This window comes from Dipodomys ordii, unplaced genomic scaffold, assembly GCF_000151885.1.
Source record: "Dipodomys ordii isolate 6190 unplaced genomic scaffold, Dord_2.0 Scaffold33, whole genome shotgun sequence".
Lineage (NCBI taxonomy): Eukaryota > Metazoa > Chordata > Mammalia > Rodentia > Heteromyidae > Dipodomys > Dipodomys ordii.
In genome coordinates, this window is record NW_012267249.1 from 6,662,792 (window position 1) to 6,683,783 (window position 20,992).

General features: G+C 42.9%; 1 protein-coding gene across 2 annotated transcripts in view; it reads right to left on the bottom strand.

The window, feature by feature from the left end:
• Tesk2 (testis-specific kinase 2) overlaps positions 1 to 20,992 on the bottom strand; it is a 126,916-nt gene that overhangs the window by 84,443 nt on the left and 21,481 nt on the right. For both annotated transcript variants that reach the window (XM_013016916.1, XM_013016915.1), the window contains exon 2: positions 14,585 to 14,891. In XM_013016916.1, coding sequence (XP_012872370.1) covers positions 14,585 to 14,806 — 222 coding nt within the window. In that variant the 5' untranslated portion in view covers positions 14,807 to 14,891. The remainder of the gene's footprint in view (positions 1 to 14,584; positions 14,892 to 20,992) is intronic.

Sequence of the window (20,992 nt, forward strand, 5' to 3'; positions counted from 1 at the left end):
ACTCTGGGTCTGGGCACTGTCCCTCAGCTCTTCAGCTCAAGGCTAGCACTCTACCACTTGAGCCACAGTGCCACTTCCGGCTTTTTTCTTTTTACTTATGTGGTGCTGAGGAATCGAACCCAGGGCCTCAGGCATGCAAGGCAAGCACTCTACCATTGAGCCACCTTCCCAGCCCTTCTGTTTTTTTCTTGTTAATTGGAGTCTCACAGACTTTCCTGCCTGGGCTGGCTTAGAACCTTGATCCTCAGATCTCAGCCTCCTGAGTAGCAAGGATTACAGGCATGAGCCACTGGTGCTCAGCTCCACCATGTTATTCCTTTTTTTTTTTTTACCACTGAGCCACCTTCCCAGTCCATCCTTTTTTTTTTTGTTGGTCCTGGGGCCTGAACTGGGCCTGGGCACTGTCCCTCAGCTCTTTAGCTGTATACTAGCGCTTTACCACTTGAACCTCAGCCCCACTTCTGGCTTTTTCTGCTTATGTGGTGCTGAGGAATCTAACCCAGGGCCTCATGCATGCAAGGCAAGCACTCTACCATTGAGCCACCTTCCCAGCCCCCACCATGTTATTCTTAAGTAGGAATTTCAGAAGAAAGACATAATCTATAACTCTTCAACTCTCAGAAATGTCTTTCAATGATAATAGCCCCCAGAAATTAAAAATATCACTAATACAAGACAGACATCACAGCTCATTTTGTATTTTAACAGGATAATGTCTCAGAGTGGCCAGACCAGAAGAGGAAAGCTGGGGAGCAAAATACTCAAGGCAACAAAATAGAAAGTGTCCTGCATTTTCCTGATGAGAACTGAGGCATCACACTGGCCCTTTCCCTCTTCTAGATCACTTAGAGAGATCTGGAACCTAATTCTCTTCTCAGTGCATCAATGAATCTGTTGTCATGCACCTCGTGATTGAAGAAAGAGAAGTGGCTTTTCTTTTCAGATCCTACATGGATCAGTTTAAAAGACACATTTATATACAAAGAACTCACTGACAGTATTTTTCCAACTCTATTTTACAGAATAAGGTCTCACCACCTGACAGTCACTTTTTCCCTCATCATCAGAAAACTGGATTTTTAATGAAATGTCTACTTTTGAGAAAGCTTGGTATTAATGTGCAAAACTCAGAGATAAGCTTTCTGTATTTCTTTGCTTTTCTTCCAATTCTGTCTTCCTTTTTGGAGAAAGATTTGTATTGAGGAGCTGGGAAGGTGGCTCAGTGGTAGAGTGCTTGCCTTGCATGCATGAGGCCCTGGGTTCGATTCCTCAACACCACATAAGCAGAAAAAGCCAGAAGTGGTGCTGTGGCTCCAGAGGTAGAATGCTAGCCTTGAGCTGAAGAGCTGAGGACAGCGCCCATACCCAGAGTTCAGGCCCCACGACTGACAAAAAAAAAAAAAAGATTTGTATTGAGGCTGGTCTCGAAACTCTTGGAATTTAAATGATTATCTCATGAGTGAAGTAATGCACCAAACCTGACTCTGCAGTTCAAATAAATTATGATGTTGAACATATTCATAACTCATTTTGCCTTTGTTTTGTGTTACAAAGGTTTGAATTCTAGGCTATATGCTTGCTAGACACTCTAACATTTGTGTCACACCTCCAGCCCTCATCTTGTCCTTATATGCATAAGTATTCTTTCTCTGCTTTCCTACCGTCCCACTGCTAAATTCTTACCTTTTAAGACCACACCCAAGTTTCCATATTTCTCTAAAGCCTTTCTTTACTGACTCTAGGAACTATTTGTGGTTTCTTTCTTTTAAAAAAGTGTAAAATGGGCACTGGGTATGTGGCTCAGTGGTAGAGTGCTTGCCTAGCATGCATGAAGCCCTGGGTTCAACTCCTCAGCACCACATACACAGAAAAAGCCAGAAGTGAAAAAAAAATAAAAAATAAAAAGCCAGAAGTGGTGCTGTGGCTCAAGTGGTAGAGTGCTAACCTTGAGCAAAAGAAGCTCAGGGACAATGCCCAGACCCGGAGTTCAAGCCCCAGGACTAACTCCCCCTCCTACAAAAAAAAAAAAAAAAAAAGTGCAATATTTTCTGCAAATTTTTCTCTAGTATCCCCAAGTCATTTACCACTGTGCCAATTCTGAAGATATACCATCAAAAAAAAAGCTATGGGGCTGTGAATGTGGCTTAGTGATAAAGTGCTTGCCTGGCCTGGCATGCATGAAGCCGTGGGTTCAATTCCTCAGTGCACATGAACAGAAAAAGCCAGAAGTAGTATTGCGGCTCAAGTGGTAGAGTGTTTGCCTTGAGCACAGAGAGGCTCACAGACAGTACCCAGGCCCTGAGTTCAAACTCCAGGACTGAAAAAAAAAGAAAGAAAGAAAAAAAAAAAAGAAAAAGAAAAGCTATGGGCAGGGTGCCAATGGCTCATGCCTGTAATTGTAGCTGCTCAGGAGGCTGAGATCTGAGGATCCCAGTTCAAAGCCAGCCAGGCAGGAAAATCGGTGAGACTCTTATCTCCAATTAACCAACAGAAAGCTGGCAGTGGCACTGTGCCTCAAGTGGTAGAACAAGGGCCTTGAGCTGAAGTGCTCAGGAAGAGTGCCCAGACGCTAAGTTCAAGCCCATGACCCACAGGAAAAAAAAGCCGTGGATTGGGCATAGTGAGATATGACTGTTACCTCAGCTACTCAGAAGGATGGGGAGGGCAAGAGGCTCACAAGTTAAAGACCAGCTCAGGCAAAGTTAGTGAGTTTTAACTTAAAAACAAAGCATAAGCAGGACACCGGTGGCTCACATCTATAATCCTAGCTACTCAGGAGGCTGATATCTGAGAATTGCGGTTCAAAGCCAGCTGGGCAGGAAAGTCAATGAGACTCTTATCTCCAAGAAACCACCAGAAAAGCGGAAGTGGGGCTGTGGCTCAAGTGGTAGAGTACTTGCCTTGAGCTGAAGAGCTCAGGGACAGCACCTAGGCCAGGAGTTCAAGCCCCATGACCAAAAAAAAAAAAAAAAAAAAGCACAAAAGGCAAGGGGAGTGTCAGAAGGGGCAACAGAAAGTGGAGAATACAGACTAGAGGAGTGCTTAAGTGACAGAGCTCTTGCTGAGTGTATCAGAATGTTAGAGGACCTGGGTTCAATCCCTACATTTTTGCTTTTGTTTCTTGTGTCCTGGGGCTTGAACTCAGGGACTGGGCACTGTCCCTGAGCTTTTGTGCTCATGATGCTCAGTGGTAGAGTGCTAGCCTTGAGCCAAAAAACTCAGGGAAAGGCCCAGGCCCTGAGTTCAAGCCCCACACGCAACAACAACAACAACAAAATAGAAAAAGAGAGAAAAAAGAAAGAAAGGAAAACATAGTTTTTTCAATTTATATTCTAATTAAATAAGTAACAAATGCATACCTTTTCTTTGTAACACATTAAACAATATAAATAAAGCTAAAGTCCCTTTGACTACCAGATACATTAACCCCAATCTACTGTGGTCATTCCTAGTAGTTATTTCCATGAAGTATGAGGAGTACCCTTTTAGGATTTTTGAAAAATGCAAAAACATGGACTAAGGACAGAGTTTCAATGGCAAAGTACCTGTCTAGAAAGTGCAAGACCCGGGGCTGGGAAGGGGGCTCAGTGGTAGAGTGCTTGCCTTGCATGCATGAGGCCCTGGGTTCGATTCCTCAGCACCACATAAACAGAAAAAGCCGTAAGTGGAGCTATGACTCTAGTGGTAGAGTGCTAGCCTTGAGCTGAAGAGCCAAGGGACAGTGCCCAGGCCCAGAGTTCAGGCCCCACAACTGATAAAAAAGAAAGAAAGTGCAAGACCCTGAGTTCAAGCCCTTAGTAGTGTAAATAAAAATAAATAAGTATATATAGCAATATTAATATCAAGAGAAATAGTTCAAGTGATAGTTTCCAACAGAGTAGTCATAATAATTCACTTGGGAGATGCTTTAAGATTTTCAGGTCAGGGTTTGGAAGGTGGCTCAGTGGTAGAGTGCTTGCCTCCCATGCATGAGGCCCTGGGTTCCTAAGCACAATGTAAGTAGAAAAAAGCCAGAAGTGGTGCTGTGGCTCAAGTGGTATAATGCTAGCCTTGAGCTGAAGAGCGGAGGGACAGTGCCCAAGCCCAGAGTTCAGGCCTCACGACCACCAACAAAAAAAAAAAAAATTTTTTTTCAGGTGAAATGTTTTGGTTATGACATTGATTGGGGCAAGACCGCTCCTGGCCAGAGATGCTAGACTTCCTGCAAGGTACAGGACAGACCTCACAGGCAAGCATTGTTCCACATGTTAAATGAAATTCAAATGTCTTACCAGACATTTACACAAATGAATAACATTCATAATGATCTCAGATGGATGCTAATTCTACTTTTACATAAAAACAAATTCATTTTCCATAAACACAACTACTTTATAAATTGAGAAAAAGTTGTTTTTCTGGTTTGGTTCAGGCCATTATTTGAGATGGCCCACATTTCAGAAAATCAAACCAATAATGATAATGCTGCTTCTGATCAATAAATCCCAATACAACATACCTGCATCAGAATCCATTTATAACTTTATACTTAGGATCACTTATTTAGTCTTTATTTCAAAGTATCAACTATAAATAAAAAGTATATTTTTCTTTTGCCTGCCAACTAAGTTTTCAATATACCTACTTTCTCCCTCTTTCCCTCCCTGTTCTTTGTCCTCTCTCCCTCTCTCTCTCCTTCTCTCTCTCCTCCTCCCCACCTTCTCTCTCTTCTTCTTGTAGTCTACCCTCCCCCCACCCCAGCCACCCTCTTTTTAAAAACCTAACATAGGGCTGGGAAGGTGGCTCAGTGGTAGAGCGCTTGCCTTGCATGCATGAGGCCCTTGGGTTCGATTCCTTAGCACCACATAAGCAAAAAGACAAAAAAAGCCGGAAGTGGCGCTGTGGTTCAGCCTTGAGCTGAAGAGCTGAGGAAAGCGCCCAGGCCCAGAGTTCAAGCCCCACGACTGGACCAAAAAAAAAAAAAAAATTGGCAAGTTATAGAATCAGCCTAGATGTCTGTCAGTGGATTAAAAAATGTGATGTATATATACACAATTGAATGTTATGCAAGTATAAAAATGATATTATTTGCAGGAAAATAGGTAGAACCAAGTATCATCATTTTAGGTGATATAAGCCAGACACAGAAAGACAAGTATCACATGTTTTCTTTGAAATGCCAAATCTAGATTAAAACAAAACATAATAATAAAAAAAATGAAAGTAAAAATGGGACTACTTGGTAAGAAGGGGACCAGTGGGAGAATGGTCAGGAGAAGGTAATAAGGGTGAATGTGAACAAAGCATTATATATATATATATATGTACATATATATATATGTAATAAAATATCATAAAGAGCTAGGCAGCAGTGGCTCACACCTGTAATTATAGATACTTAAGAGGCTAAGATCTGAGAATCATGGTTCAGTGCCAGCCTGGGCAGGAAATTTCATCAGTGAGACTCTTATTTCCAACTGACCACCAAAAAAGCGGTGGCACAAGTAATAGAGTTGTAAGCCTTGAGCAAAAATGCTCAAGGATAGGCCCAGGCCCTGAGTTAAAGCCCCAGGACATACAAATCATTATGAAAGCCAGGCACTGGCAGCTCATAGCTATAATATTAACTATTCAGGAAGCTGAAACCTCAAAAGTTCACAATTTGAAGCCAGCCAGCCTAGGCAAAAAGTCTGTAATACTATATCTCTAATTAACCAGCAAAATGCTAGACACTAAAAAGGTGTGGCTCTAGTGGTAGAGCACCTGCTATGAGCAATAGAACCAAGCAAGAGCATAAGGCACTGAGTTCAAGCCCCAGCAAGCATTATATACATATATATGAATGACACGTTGTATTGTACAATTCATATATGCAAATCAAAAAGTAAAATACATACATATTTTCATATCCCAAAAATAGTATAGATAAAAACTAACAAAGTGGTCTATTTTCTTCTTGTATGCTGAATCTAAATTAAATGAAAATTTTCAGTTGGGTTATTGAGAACCCCTATTAAGAAAATCATATATATATCCTAGTTCTTACAAATGAGGGAGATCATGCTTAGAGCATAGGACTATATATAATCAACATGAACTCCAATTTATGGAAACAAAAGTTTCTTATTATACCCTGTATGTAGTTCATTCTTTTTTCTCTATTGCTTTGTTTTCTTCGTTTCTCTTTGTACCTCATGTTTTGCATATTAGATAATGCAATATGAGGAAGGGAAATGGAATCACAGAAACAGCAGGACAATGGATGAACAACAGCAACATTGATACTCACGACACTATATTGGATATGAACATTACAACTTGGGGAGGGGTAAAGTGGGAAATAATGAGGGATGTAGTAACATTCCCATCCCTGAGAAGGTGGCTCAGTGATAGAGCGCTTGCCTTGGATGCATGAGGCCCTGGGTTCGATTCCTCAGCATCACATAAGTAGGAAAAGCTGGAAGTGGCACTGTGGCTCAAGTGGTAGAGTGCTAGCCTTGAACTGAAGAGCTGAAGGACAGCACCCAAGCCCAGAGTTCAGTTACTTATGTAACTCTGCCCCAGCTCATCACCTTTTCAATAAAAATAAAGAAAAATTTCAGTTGTTAATTAGATAAGGAATTCGAGTAATAGCTGTAGCATTTACTTATTGTGATATATCTAGAAAAATAACCAAGTATCTTTGAATTTTAGTTTCCTCATTCAGGATTGTTACAGATATTAAACAAGATAATGTATATAAGTTCTTAACACAGTACCTAGCACAAAGAAAATACTCCATAGATCTTAGTTGTCTACATAATAGAATAACTACTCCTAGCTTGTGTATATTATATATAGACATTCTAAACATTCATACTTTCTCAACAACTCCAAAAGATAAGTACTTTCATTTTCCATTTTGTGAATTAAGATACAGACAGAGAAGTGACTTGACCCATGTTAGAAAATTATACATAAGCCAAGCACCTGTGGCTCACGCCTATAATCCTAGCTACTCAGGAGGCTGAGATCTGAGGATTGTGGTTCAAAGCCAGCCTAGGCACAAAAGTCCGTGAGACTCTTATCTCCAATAAACCACTAGAAAACCAGAAGTGGTGCTGTGGCTCAAGCCGTAGAGCACTGACCTTGTGCTGAAGAGCGCAAGGTCAGCGCCCAAACCCAGAGTTCAAGCCCCATGACCGACAAAAAAGAAAAAAGAAAAGAAAAAAAGAAAATTATACATGAGCCAGATGCTGGTGGCTCACACCTGCAATCCTAGCAACTTAGGAAGCTGAGATCTGACATTGGGGTTCAAAGCCAGCCCAGGCAGGAAAGTCCATGAAACCCTTATCACCAAAAAGCCAAAGTAGACCTGTGGCTCATATGGAAGAGTGCTAGTCTTGAGAGAAAAAGAGACAAAATTCAAAAAAAGCGGGGCTGGGAAGGTCGCTCAGTGGTAGAGCGCTTGCCTTGCATGCATGAGGCCCTGGGTTCAATTCCTCAGCACCACATAAGCAAAAAGAAAAAAGCTAGAAGTGGCGTTGTGGCTCAAGTGGTAGAGTGCTAGCCTTGAGCTGAAGAGCTGAGGGACAGCGCCCAGGCCCAGAGTTCAGGCCCCACGACCGGACCCCCCAAAAAAACTTTTTTTCAAAAAAAGCTAAGGGACAGTGCCCAGACTCAGTTCAATCCCCAGTACTGGCACAAAAAAATAAAAGATCTAAAAATAATTCAATCCTAAATATGTCGTTAGACTCCAGACTCCAGTCAATATTAACTACCCTATGGGCTGGGAAGGTGGCTCAGTGGTAGAGCGCTTGCCTTGCATGCATGAGGCCCTGGGTTCGATTCCTCAGCACCACATAAGCAAAAAGAAAAAATCTGGAAGTGGCGCTGTGGCTCAAGTGGTAGAGCCCTAGCCTTGAGCTGAAGAGCTGAGGGACAGCGCCCAGGCCCAGAGTTCAGGCCCCACGACCGGACCAAAAAATATATATATATATTAACCACCCTCGCTTTGCTGTCTACCACCTCAGCCAATGATACTGGAACATCTGAGTTAGCTGCCCACATAGCTAGCTGAAAAGATGTTTTAGGACATGACTGTTTATTATGCACTGACACTTTGTGGCCCATCTATTACCAACATCCCCTCAAGTGGTTATCTGCTCAAGACTCAGGCACAGAAGACAAGCAGCCAGGAGACACAAGAATTCTAAGCAGCATGCTAAAAATAATTGAGATTTTTATAATTCAGCGCCTGCTGTTTTTTGCTAATATTTTTTTGCTAATTTTTTTTCTGTCTTCCTCCCACCCCTCTGTTTTTGCGCCAGCCCTTGGGCTGGAACGCAGGGCCTAAAAGCATTGTCACTGTACTACTTTTGCTCAAGGCTAACATTCTACCACTTGAGCCACTTTTTTTGGCAGTTAATTAGAGATAAGAGTCTCATTGGACTCTTTCCCCGCTCTCTCTTTCCCACCTTTCTTTCCCAGCTCTCTTCTCTTTTCTGGCTCTTTTCTAGCTCTTTCTCAGCTTTTTCCCACCTCTTTCCCAGGCCTTTCCCAGCCGTGTGGAGGGCCAACGTGGCCTGGTGCCAGCCAGAACGATGAATAAACTTACCCCTTACCTGAATACCACGTGTGTGGTGCTGTTCTTACTCGGCTACCTCTTTTTAAAAACCTAACATAGGGCTGGGAAGGTGGCTCAGTGGTAGAGCGCTTTGCCTTGCATGCATGAGGCCCTCAGCACCATATAAGCAAAAAGAAAATAAGCCAGAAGTGGCGCTGTGGCTCAAGTGGTAGAGCTCAAGTGGCTCAGCTGAAGAGCTGAGGAACAGCGCCCAGGCCCAGAGTTCAGCCCCCACTACCTACCAAAAAACCAAAACAAACAAACAAAAAAAAACTAACATAAACGGTGCCGTGACTCGGATAAAGGGCTTAAAGTCAGGATAGGTGGGATTCCTCTCCAGTTTTTTTCCTCTTTTTTCTTTTTTTGTTTGGTTTTCCCTTTTAGCTCTGAGGAATACCCACAGTTCTGACAGCCTTTTGTGAACCGGTCTGCCTGCTGTGGACACAGCGCATCGATACCATTGCTGGCCTTCACATCCACATCCACACCACTTCTCTACTCTGGTGAGTGAAACTACTCTCTACAGTTCTCTGTTGCTCAGTCTCTGTCCAGACGTGGCGCCACGTCAGAGAGCTCCTACAGCCTTTAGCTGAAAGGCCAGTCACCTCTGAAACTGAGGACGCTTGGTTTTGGGGGCTTGGCCATTTCTGTCTAGAAGGCTCTGGGGGAAGTTGGGACGCCGCTTCTGCCTGGTCAGCTCTCCTTCACTCACCAGACTGACTCTACTACACATTTAATGGGGTGCTGCGAGTCACGCCTCAGCCCCCTTTGAAATGCTTCCTGTGCTCCCTGGAAAGCCAGAGTGCCTAATTTTTATGCCATTCTCAGATGTAGACAGTTTTTGCCACTGAAATAGTAAATGGTTAGAAGTCTGTTTACTTTCAGGTTCTCTTTGCTCTCTCTCTGCCAGTCATGTTCAACTTTCCCTATCTCTCCCTTTCTCTTTTCTACATTTTGGCTTGTGTCCTGAAGAGTTCGATGCAGGCTGGGTCCCAGGGACCCCCCTCTAGGTTCCCTTTCAAAGGCTAGCCAATGTAGGCTTGATTTATTTGTTCAGGGTTTCTTTGCATTCTTTCAGAAATTCACCATCTTGGCCACAGGGTGGGTTAAGCGTTTGGCCCCATCTGACCCTTAACCTTCCACACCTAGCTTACCACTCCATCCATCTATTCTAAGGTGCCTTGCTAACAAGTTGCTCTTTTCACAGGCCCTGGTAACTGAGAGCCAACCATCTGATGTGCTTTGTCATTGCAGAATAGTTGTTGGTCAATTCTTGATAAGGACCAGTTAAGCTCTATTCTATTTGATCTCCTTGTTGCTTTAATTGGAAATAATAAAGGGCTTTTGTGGCAAAGATTGCAGTTCAAAGCCAGCCCGGGCTGAAAAATCCCTAAGACTCCATCTCCCAACTAACCTGCAAAGAGCCAGGCTGGAAGCATAGTTCAAGACTCTCATCTGGAACCAGCAAACACTGCAAGTGGTACTATAACTCAAAGTGGTTCAGTGCTCGCCTTGAGCAGAAGTGCTCAGGGTCAGTGCCCAGGCCATGAGTTCAATCCTCCTTGAATACCAACTGGGACAAGCCATCCCAGCTACAAGCACCTAGACTCAGCCAGTCTGGGGAACAAGGGACCATGGAGAGGAGTAAGAGGAGATGATGTCACATCAGCAACTTTGTGCCTGCCCTTTCAAAATTAACCAAGTTGGGAGGTCAATAGAAGTAAGAAGCCTGCCCATCTAGTGTCCATACCTGTCTACCTACTAACTGGACAAGAACTTATATTCTTGCCTTTGTTACCTGACTTCTCCTCTACCTAGTCGCCAGATGTCAGAAGTAGCTAGGGACATTCCTACCAACATTTTCAGCCCCAAGTCCTTCCTCTTGCCATTTATTTGCTCTCTAGTATTTTTTTTCCAGCCCCTCAATGCCTCATGAGTCTTCTCCAGACTTCATCTAAGGACTCACACCACCAAGGGACAGCTACTGCTCACTGCCTTCTCTGGGAGGGGACGAAATTCCAGCCTTTTAACCCTAATGTCAATGCCCCTGGTCAGCAGGAAGTAGCCAGAGAGAATCTTCACCCTATTTCATGATTTTTTTTTTTTGAGTCGGGTCGTGGGGCCTGAACTCTGGGACTGGGCGCTGTCCCTCAGCTCTTCAGCTCAAGGCTAGTGCTCTACCATTTGAGCCACAGCGCCACTTCCAGCTTTTTTCTTTTTTCTTATGTGGTGCTGAGGAATCGAACCCAGGGCCTCAGGCATGCAAGGCAAGCACTTTACCACTAAGCCACCTTCCCAGCCCTTATTTCATGATTATTAAAAGGCTGGAATGTAAGGTCCGCTCCTGGATGGCTTGCAAAGTCTCCACCCAGTACCTACGTTACTTAGGCATCTGGCACACTTGGAAGAGGTCACATCTGCATCTGCTGAGGTCACTTCTGAATTTGATGTGGCCATACCTTTCTTCACCCATACCCTAAATAAGGCCTAGCCCAGGCCCAGATGCTCTCTTTTTCCCAGCTCTCTTAGCTCTTTTTTCCCAGCTCTCTCTCTTTCCCAGCTCTTTTCCAGGTCTCTCAGGCCTTTCTCCATCTCGTGGAGTGCCAACATGGCCTGGTCCCAGCAGGTCTACTGAATAAACCTACCCCTTACCTGAAAAAAAAAAAGTTTCACTGGAGCTGGGCACCGGTGGCTCACCTGTAGTCCTAGCTACTCAGGAGGCTGAGACCTGAGGATCGTGGTTCAAAGCCAGCCTGGGCAGGAAAGTCCTGAGACTCTTTTTTTTTTTTTTTGGTCCGGTCGTGGGGCCTGAACTCTGGGCCTGGGCGCTGTCCCTCAGCTCTTCAGCTCAAGGCTGGCACTCTACTTAAGCCACAGCACCACTTCTGGCTTTTTTCTTTTTTCTTATGTGGTGCTGAGGAATCGAACCCAGGGCCTCGAGCATGCAAGGCAAGCGCTCTACCACTGAGCCACCTTCCCAGCCCCAGTCCTGAGACTCTTATCTCCAGTAAACCACTAGAAAACAGGAAGTAACACTGTGTCTCAAGCAACACTGTGGCTCCAGTGGTAGAGTGTTCACCTTGAGCTGAAAAGCGCAGGGACAGCATTCAAGCCCAGAGTTCAAGTCCCAGGGCTGGAAAAAAAAAAAAAGTCTCATAGATTTTCTTGTTTAGGCTGGCTTTGAATCATGATCCTCAGATGTCAGCCTCCTGACTAACTAGGATTACAGGCATTTGCCACTGGGCACCCAGCTTCCTCCCTCTTTTTGTTAAAAAAAAAGTTGTACAAAGAAGTTATTATTCAACAAATCAGTTTATGAATATAATGCATCTTGATCAATGTCTCCCCTTTCATCATTCTTCCAATCCTTCTCAAATCTACCTTCCTCTAAATTTTTATCTATTCCCTTCCCAGCTTCCCTCCCAACCTTTCCAGTACCAATTTCCTGGTATTCATTTTGTTGGATTATGAGTTTTTTTTAAAGGAGTTACATCATTTGAATTCTCTCCTGAAAATATCCTATTTCAGTTAATACATTTGCGTATATTTGCCATGCAATCTCCATGTGCTTTTTTTTACATTTATAAATTAGTTCTACCTTCCACATATGAAAGAAAACATTTGTCCTTTGTCTCTCTGAGCCTGACTTATTTCACTTAACCTAATTTTTTCCAGGTCCATCCATTTCTTTGCAAGTGATATATCACTTGCATATAGCCAGGGCTGGGAAGGTGGCTCAGTGGTAGAGTGCTTGCTTTGCATGCATGAGGCCCTGGTTTCAATTCCTCAGCACCACATAAGCAGGGAAAAAAAAAAGCCGGAAGTGGCGCTGTGGCTCAAGTGGTGGAGTGCTAGCCTTGAGCTGAAGAGTTGAGGGACAGCACCCAGCCCCAGAGTTCAGGCCCACGACTGGACCCCCCCCAAAAAAAAATTCATATAGCCAGCCATCGGTGGCTCACACCTATAATCCTAGCTATTCAGGAGGCTGAGATCTGAGGATCACGATTCAAAGCTAGCCCAGGCAGGAAAGTCTGTGGGACTCTTATCTCCAATTAACCACCAGAAAACCAGAAGTGGCACTGTGGCTCAAGTGGTAGGGCACTCCCCTTGAGCTGAAGAGCTGAAGGCCAGCACCCAGGCCCAGAGTTCAAGTCCCACGACTGACAAAAATCGAATAAAATAAAGTTCTATATATACCACATTCTCTTGATCCATTTTTTTTTGGGGGGGAGGGTTCAGTTTTGAACTCTGGGCCCGGGCACTGTGCTGGTCCTGAGGCTTGAACTAATGGCCTGGATGCTGTTCTGAGCTTTCTTGCTCAAGGCAAATGCTCTATCACTTGAGCCACAGCTCCACTACTGGCTTTTTGCTGGTTAATTGGAAATAAGAGTTCCATAAACTTTCCTGCCCCAGCTGGCTTTGAGTCATGTCCTCAGATCTCAGCCTCCTAAGTAGCTAGGATTATAGGCATGAGCAGTACACTCCTGCCTGGTTAGTATCTGTTTTTAATTGGTTTTGTTTTGTTTTGTTTCTTGGTTAGTAGTGGGACTTAAACTCTGGGCTAGGCACTGTTCCTGAGCTCTTCAGCTCAAAACCAGTGCTCTACCACTTGAACTACAGCACCACTTCTGGTTTTCTGGTGGTTAATTGGAGATAAGAGTCTCATGGACTTTCCTGCCCAGGCCGGCTTGGAACGGTGATCCTCAGATTCCAGCCTCCTGAGTAGCTAGGATTACAGGCGTGAGCCTCCGTACCTGGTGAGTTAATTGTTTCTATAACCTATTATAGCATGGCTGGTATATATTTACTTCTCTATGTATTTCATTTGTAACATAGTTACAAATAGAAATATTTAGAAATATTTTAGATCTTTCTTCATAATCTTGTCAAGAAATAGAGAACACAAAATACAACTATGCAATGTTTCTTTCAGGTTTCTATTCATAAATAAAAAATAAGAGTTGGGAAGGTGGCTCAGTGGTAGAGCATTTGCCTTGCATGCATGAGGCCCTGGGTTCCATTCCTCAGTACTACATAAGCAGAAAAAAAAACACCTGAAAGTGGCACTGTGGCTCAAGTGCTAAGTGCTAGCCTTTAGCTAAAGAGCTGAGGAACAGCACCCAGGCCCAGAGTTTAGGCCCCATGACCGGACCCAAAAAAATTTAAATAAATAATAAATTAATGCCTCACAAATAATATTTAAAAAAAAATTAGGGCTAGGAAGTTGGCTCAGTAGTAGAGTGCTTGCCTCGCATGCATGAAGCCCTGGGTTCGATTCCTCAGCACCACATAAGCAGAAAAAGCCAGAAGTGGTGCTGGGGTTCAAGTGGTAGAGTGCTAGCCTTGAGCTGAAATGCTGAGGGACAGCGCCCAGGTCCATGGTTCAGCCCCTATGACTGACAAAAAAAAAAAAAAAATAATGCTGGGTGTGGTAGAACACACCCATAATCCTAGTACTCTGGGAAGTAGAAGCAGAAGGTTTATGACTTTCAAGTCAGCCTGGGATACTTAGTGGAAACCAGAACTCAAAATAAACAAACAAACAAAAATAAATGGGTGTAGTTTGGACTAGGGGCATAGCTCTAATGGGAAAGTGCTTACCTATTAAGTGCATGACTCAAATGATAGAGGGAGTGAAATGTATTGTAAACATGTAAAAATATAACAATGAAACACCCTCTATACAACTAATGTTAGCTAGTAAAAAATAGCAGTTATTATTGTAGAATACATATGGACAGACATCCACAAACATACATGTATCATATATGTGTGAGTAGGAGGATGAAAGAGACTCCTATATTCTTTGAATTTTTGCATACCATGTATCATTTCTAAAATGAAAACAAAATATCTTACAAATCAATAAATATATTGGAACAGAACATAAAATCCACAGCAGCCCAAGGAAGCAAAAACCTATATCCTACACAAATTCAACTATCAACTCTGCAGTGAATCTGATAGCAAGACAATGAAAGAAGCTGAGGGATGACTCACCTTGAACACTTCAGAGAAGAAGCCAGACCCAATTTTTTCACAGGTGAAGTCATCCAAACGTGTCAGTCTGGAAAAGGCACTTATGAGAGCTCGATATGAAGATGGCCAAACTCTTCCTGCCTGGGTCATGTTCCCTTCTCCACCACCACCTCCTTCAAACTCTTCCAAACGCTCTACACGTGGGGGAAATCCTGCAATTGAATTCCGTTTGCTCCGATCCATAATATCAATAATCACTTCTTCTTTTAAGAAGGAAGTCCGATCATAGTAAGTTTTTGTTGAACTTTATTTCTCTTCCAGTTTGACACTAAATGAAACAAAAAAAAAATATTAAAACATTCATGAGTTTATATGTTTGGGGGAAGGTAAGGGGAGGCACAGAAATGGAGGGACCAGAGACTGGGAAGGTGGCTCAGTGGTAGAGCGCTTGCCTTGCATGCATGAGGCCCTGGGTTCGATTCCTCAGCACCACATAAGCAAAAAGAAAAAAGCCGGAAGTGGCGCTGTGGCTCAAGTGGTAGAGTGCTAGCCTTGAGCTGAAGAGCTGAGGGACAGTGCCCAGGCCCAGAGTTCAGGCCCCACGACCGGACCCAAAAAAAAAAAAAAGAAATGGAGGGACCAAGGGTGAACAAATACAGTAATAGTACTCACTGGGCACTATGTTGAAAAAGAACTATACAACCTATGGGTGGGATAGGAGGGAAAAACTGGGAGAGAGAGAGGAAAGGGTGACATAGCCCAAAAGGAAATGAATTCTTTGCCTGACTTATGTAACTGTAACCACTCTGTATATCACCTTTATAATAATAAAAACTGTTAAAAATTAATAAGTACATGCAAATCAATGAACTTGCAAACTTCCTCCTGATTTTCAGATCTAAAAAACTGTCTTTACTTTCAAAAACAGCACTGATATACTTAAAACATATCTATAGTATATATACATACATATGATACAACTAACAACGATAGTTGATATACATATCATATATGTATATATGTATATACGCCATTTATGAACCATTTATGCAGGAAACACAGTATAAGAACATGGGTACAGGCTACTTCGCAGCCCCTTAATTTGAAAATTTAAGACCACAGTGACTTATATTGTCATACCAGCTCTCAAGAAGTAGAGATAAGAAATGTCATTGAGGGACTGGGAAGGTGGCTCAGTGGTAGAGTACTTGCCTTGCATGCATGAGGCCCTGGGTTCGATTCCTCAGCACCACATAAGCAGAAGAAGCCGGAAGGGGGGCTGAGGCTCAAGTGGTAGAGTGCTAGCCTTGAGCTGAAGAGCTGAGGGACAGTGCCCAGGCCCAGAGTTCAGGCCCCACAACCAACAACAATAACAACAAAAGAAATGTCATTGAAGCCAGCCAGGTCAAAATTTTGGCAACTCTATCTCAATCTATAAGCAAATTGTGATGGTCAGCATCTGTCATCCCACCTATCCAAGAGAGGTAACAAACAAACAAACAAACAGCTGGGCGCTTGTAATCCTAGCTGCTCAGGATGCTGAGATCTGAGGATTGTGGTTCAAAGCCAGCCCAGGCAGGAAAGTCCATGAGACTCTTATCTCCAATAAACCACTAGAAAACTGAAGTGGCGTTGTGGCTCAAGCAGTAGAGCGCTCACCTTGAGTTGAAGAGAGCAGGGATAGCGCCCATGCCCAAAGTTCAAGCCTTACGACCAACAACAACAACAACAACAAAATTCAAGTACTTCTATGAAGCCATTACCAGATCCTAAAATATAAAACATTAGCATATAAGACAAAACTTTGAAATTTTACATCAAGTAGAGATTATCAAGGAAAGTCCTTCTTTTCTTTTCTTTTCTTTTTTTTTTTTGTTGGTTGTGGGGCTTGAACTCTGGGCCTGGGCGCTGTCCCTCAGCTCTTCAGCTCAAGGTTAGTGCTCTACCACTTGAGCCCAGGGCCACTTCTGGTTTTTTCTGCTTATGTGGTGCTGAGGAATAGAACCCAGGGCCTCATGCATGCAAGGCAAGCACTGAGCCACCTTCCCAGCCCCAAGTCATTCATTTTATGTTTGAGAAAAACACAAGACTGAGACAGTGAAAACTTTCTGAGTAAATGCTTTATTCTATTTAGTAACAAAATTAGACTTGGAACTAAGGGAGTACACTTCTTAAAGTCATGTCTGTTGATCATCTGCTTTAAAATTACCTGAGAAGCTTGTTTAAAAACAGTTAACAGTTCTCTCATGCTTGACCTACTAAATCAGAATCTCTTTTGATCAGAATCTCTTTTGAGATGAGGCCTGGAAATTTAACTAAGCTCCACAGTGATTCTTTTTTTTTTGTCGGTCGTGGGGCTTGAACTCTGGGCCTGGGCCCTGTCCCTCAGCTCTTCAGCTCAAAGCGAGCGCTCTACCACTTGAGCTACAGTGCCACTTCCGGTTTTCTGGTGGTTTATTGGAGATAGGAGTCTCACGGTCTCTCCTGCCGGGGCTGGCTTTGAACCGCGATCCTCAGATCTCAGCCTCCTGAGTAGCTAGGATTGCAGGCGTGAGCCACCAACGCCCGGCTGTCCCTCAGCATTTCAAGGCTAGCATTCTATCACTTGAGCCACAGCGCCACTTCCTAATTGCTTTTTTTTTTTAATTTAAATTTTTATTTTTTGTGAACATACTGTACAGAGGGGTTACAATTACATGGGCAAGATAATGAGTACATTTCTTATCAAGCATTGCAGCCTCCTCCTTTGTTTATCCTTCACATCCCTTCCCAGCCTCCCCCCGCCTCCCCACCCATAATTGCTTATTTTTTAAGCATAGGAATTTTATTAACATTTTTTTGCTTATTTTTTAAGCATAGGAATTTTATTAACGTTTTTTCATTTTACCCTCAATACATAGGTCCAAGGTAGACATTCTCTCCATTTTACAGAAAAAGCAGAAGATCAGGAGGTTAAGTACCTGTTTAAATATTCACAGGTGGTAAAGCCTGAATGAAAAGTAACCTCCATCTGGCACCAAAGCTCAAGATCTTTCCATTTCATTATTACTCGTTCAGTGTCATGCCACTTTTAAGGAGTTAAGCAAGTCATTGGAGTAGAAAAGAGGCTAGAGACTTAAGTGAAGAGGAAAGCCACACTGATTGTAATTTGGATAAAAACTGGGAGAAAAACAAGGAGAAACTAGCAAAAAAAATAAGCCATACTAAATTGAAACTCAATATATAGGAAATAGTTTTCTCTGATTTTCCAGGTTTGTCATCTACAGGTTTTTCATTGCTTTTCTTTGCTTGAGATACATATACACACATATATGCATACATACATACTTTTTTGCTCAAGGCTAGCAGTATACTATTTGAGCCACAGCTCCATTTCCAGCTTTTGGGTGATTAATTAGACATGAGCAGCTCATGGACTTTCCTGCCTGGCTTCAAACCACAATCCTCAGATCTCAGCCTTCTATGTAGGTAGGATTGTGTGAGCCCCTGGTGCCCAGCACCTTTTTGACAGGGCCTTGATATGTAGACCAACCATTGACTCTCCTGCCTCTACCTAGTAAGTGCTGGGATTACAGACATCTATCATCACACCCTACTATATTTCTCTGTGTGTGTGTGTGTGTGTGTGCGCGCGCGCGTGCGTGCGTGTGCATATGTGTGTGTGTGTGTGTCCACTGTGGGGCTTGAACTCTGGGCCTGGGAGCTGTCCCTCAGCTCCTCAGCTGAAGGTGAGCACTTTACCACTTGAGCCACAGCACCACTTCTGGTTTTCTGTGGTTAATTGGAGGTAAGAGTCTCACGGCTTTTCCTGCCCAGGCTGACTTTGAACTGTGATCCTCAGATCTTAGCCTCCTGAATAGCTAAGATTACAGGAGTGAGCCACCAGTGCCTGGCATCCTGGTCATTTTTAATAGAGTCTCACTTCCTTTCCAGGTGTACACTTGAATTACAATCTGCCTATTTTAGGCTTCCTGTCATAACTAGAACGACAGGTACACACCCACCTTCCTTCTGTTGAGATAGAATCTTAGTCTTTCAGTCCAATTTGAATTGAAATTGTAATCCTTCCTATCTCAGATTTGCACATAGTTTAAGATGACAAGAACATGGCACTACACCCAGCTAAGGGTTGAGAAGGGATCTTACAAACTTTTCTGCCTGAGCTGGCCTCAAACCTTCAATTTTCAGCCACCTCAGTATCTAGAATTATAGGTGTGAGCCACCAACATCAGGTTTTTCTTTTTCTTTATTTTCATAATTAATACTTGTTGACTCTGGTTACTATTTATTATAATCTTTCCTATATTTAGGATTTTTTTAAAAATCAGTGGTAGGGCTTGAATTCAGGACCTGGGAGGTATCCCTGAGCTTTTGTGCTCAAGGCTAACACTCTACCCACTTTGAGCCACAGCTCCACTTCTACTTTTTAAGTGATTAATTGGAGATAAGAGTCTCATGAACTTTCCTGTCTGGGCAGGCTTTGAACCGAGATCCTCAGATCTCAGCCTCCAGTGTGTCTAGGATTACAGGTATGAGCCACTAGCACCCAGCTCCTATATTGAATTTGTTTGTGAGTTTGTTATAGTACTGAGATTGAACTCAGTGACTCATATTTACCAATTGAGCAATATCTGCACCTCTTAATTTTACTTATTTATTTATTCATTCATTCATTCCTTTGTGATGGTCCTGGTTCTTGAACTCAGGGCCTGGGCACTGTCACTGAGATTTTTGTTTTTTGGGGGTTTTTTTGCTCAAGGCTAGTACTCTATCACTGGATTACAGCTCTACTTTCTGTTTTGTCTGAGTACTTTAAGAATCTCATGGACTTTCTTGCCCAAGCTGGCTTCTAACTACGAACCTTGGATCTCAGATTCCTGAGTAGCTAGTGTTATAGGCATGGTGAACCAGCACCCGGCAGGGCTTTTTGTTTGCTTTGTTTTTTGTTGTGTTTTTGTTTTCAATTACCAAGTTAGCTGGAGATACAGCTCAGTGGAAAAGTGCTTGTCTGGCATGTACAGGGTTCTGTGTTTGATCCCCAGAACCACAGGAAGGGGAAAGAAAAAAAGTCTTTGCTAATACATCAGCTATGTAGCATGTTTATGCCAAGAAAATTGAAAGCAATTTGGCAAATAAATAGCAGCCCAATATGCAAGCCAAGCCTCAGGATGCTCAAACTTTTATTATGCAGTGGTTCATATAGTTTTTTTTTGTCCAAGGAATATTTATATCTTAGGCTAAAACCTCAAAAGTACTACAGAAATTTTTAGACAGCACAACTGACTCAAGTCAAATATAAAAAAGCTTACATGAAACACCAGTATTTAGTGTGGAATCCCTCTTCCATGCCACAGTAATACTAATTACTAGACAACTGGGATGCGTTGTAGAAAGTACAGGCCCTTCATGGTAATAAGGAACTTTGTTAATACATGTGGAGAAGAGTTGAGCAAGGAAAAATTTCCAAACCACACCTTCTGTTCCGTAGCCAGCATACTAAATAACCATGTTTTAAGTGAAATAAACCAAGCTAAAATCAATGAATCTAACAATATTTTATTTCAAACAGGGTCTTGTTATATAGCCCAGTCTGGCCTCAAATTTGAAATGCCCTTGCCTTAGTCTCCAGTGCTAAGATTACATGTGTGCACCACTACGCCCAGCAAGCAAATTTTAATTAACCATAAAAGGCAGAAAAGGTATATACGAACATACTTTAAAGCCACGCCTTACCTTTTAAAATCTGAAAGAGACTAATTTTAAAAGCAGAAAGTAGCCAGGTAAGGTGGCTCACACCTATAATACCAGCTACTTAAAAAGTAAACATTGGGAGGATCAACGTTCAAGGCCAAATTGGGCAAGTAGTTAACAAGATTCCCCCATCTCAACAAATAAAAGCACAACGGTTCAATCATGTAACCCAGATAAGCAGGAAGCACAAATATGAGGATCATAGTCCTAGACTAGCATGGCAAAAAGCAAGACCCAATCTAAAAAAAACCTAGAGCAAAAAGGGATGGAGGTTTGGTCTATGGCAGCCCCAAGGCCTAGGTTTAATCCCTACCTACAAAAAGAAAATCGGAAAATACATAGTTTGAAATATTGGAATTTTGGACTGAAGCATTACTGAAGTGGTAGGGTACCAGCCATGAGTGAGTAAGTGAAGCCCTGAACAAAAAGCCCCAGTACCGACACAGAGAGAGAGAGAGAAATGAAAGAGGAATGAAATATATAAGATTTTAAGGGGCTGGGAAGGTGGCTCAGTGGTAGAGCGCTTGCCTTGCATGCCTGAGGCCCTGGGTTCGATTCCTTAGCACCACATAAGCAAAAAAAGAAAAAAGCCGGAAGTGGGGCTGTGGCTCAAGTGGTAGAGCACTAGCCTTGAGTTGAAGAGCTGAAGAGCTGAGGGACAGTGCCCAGGCCCAGAGT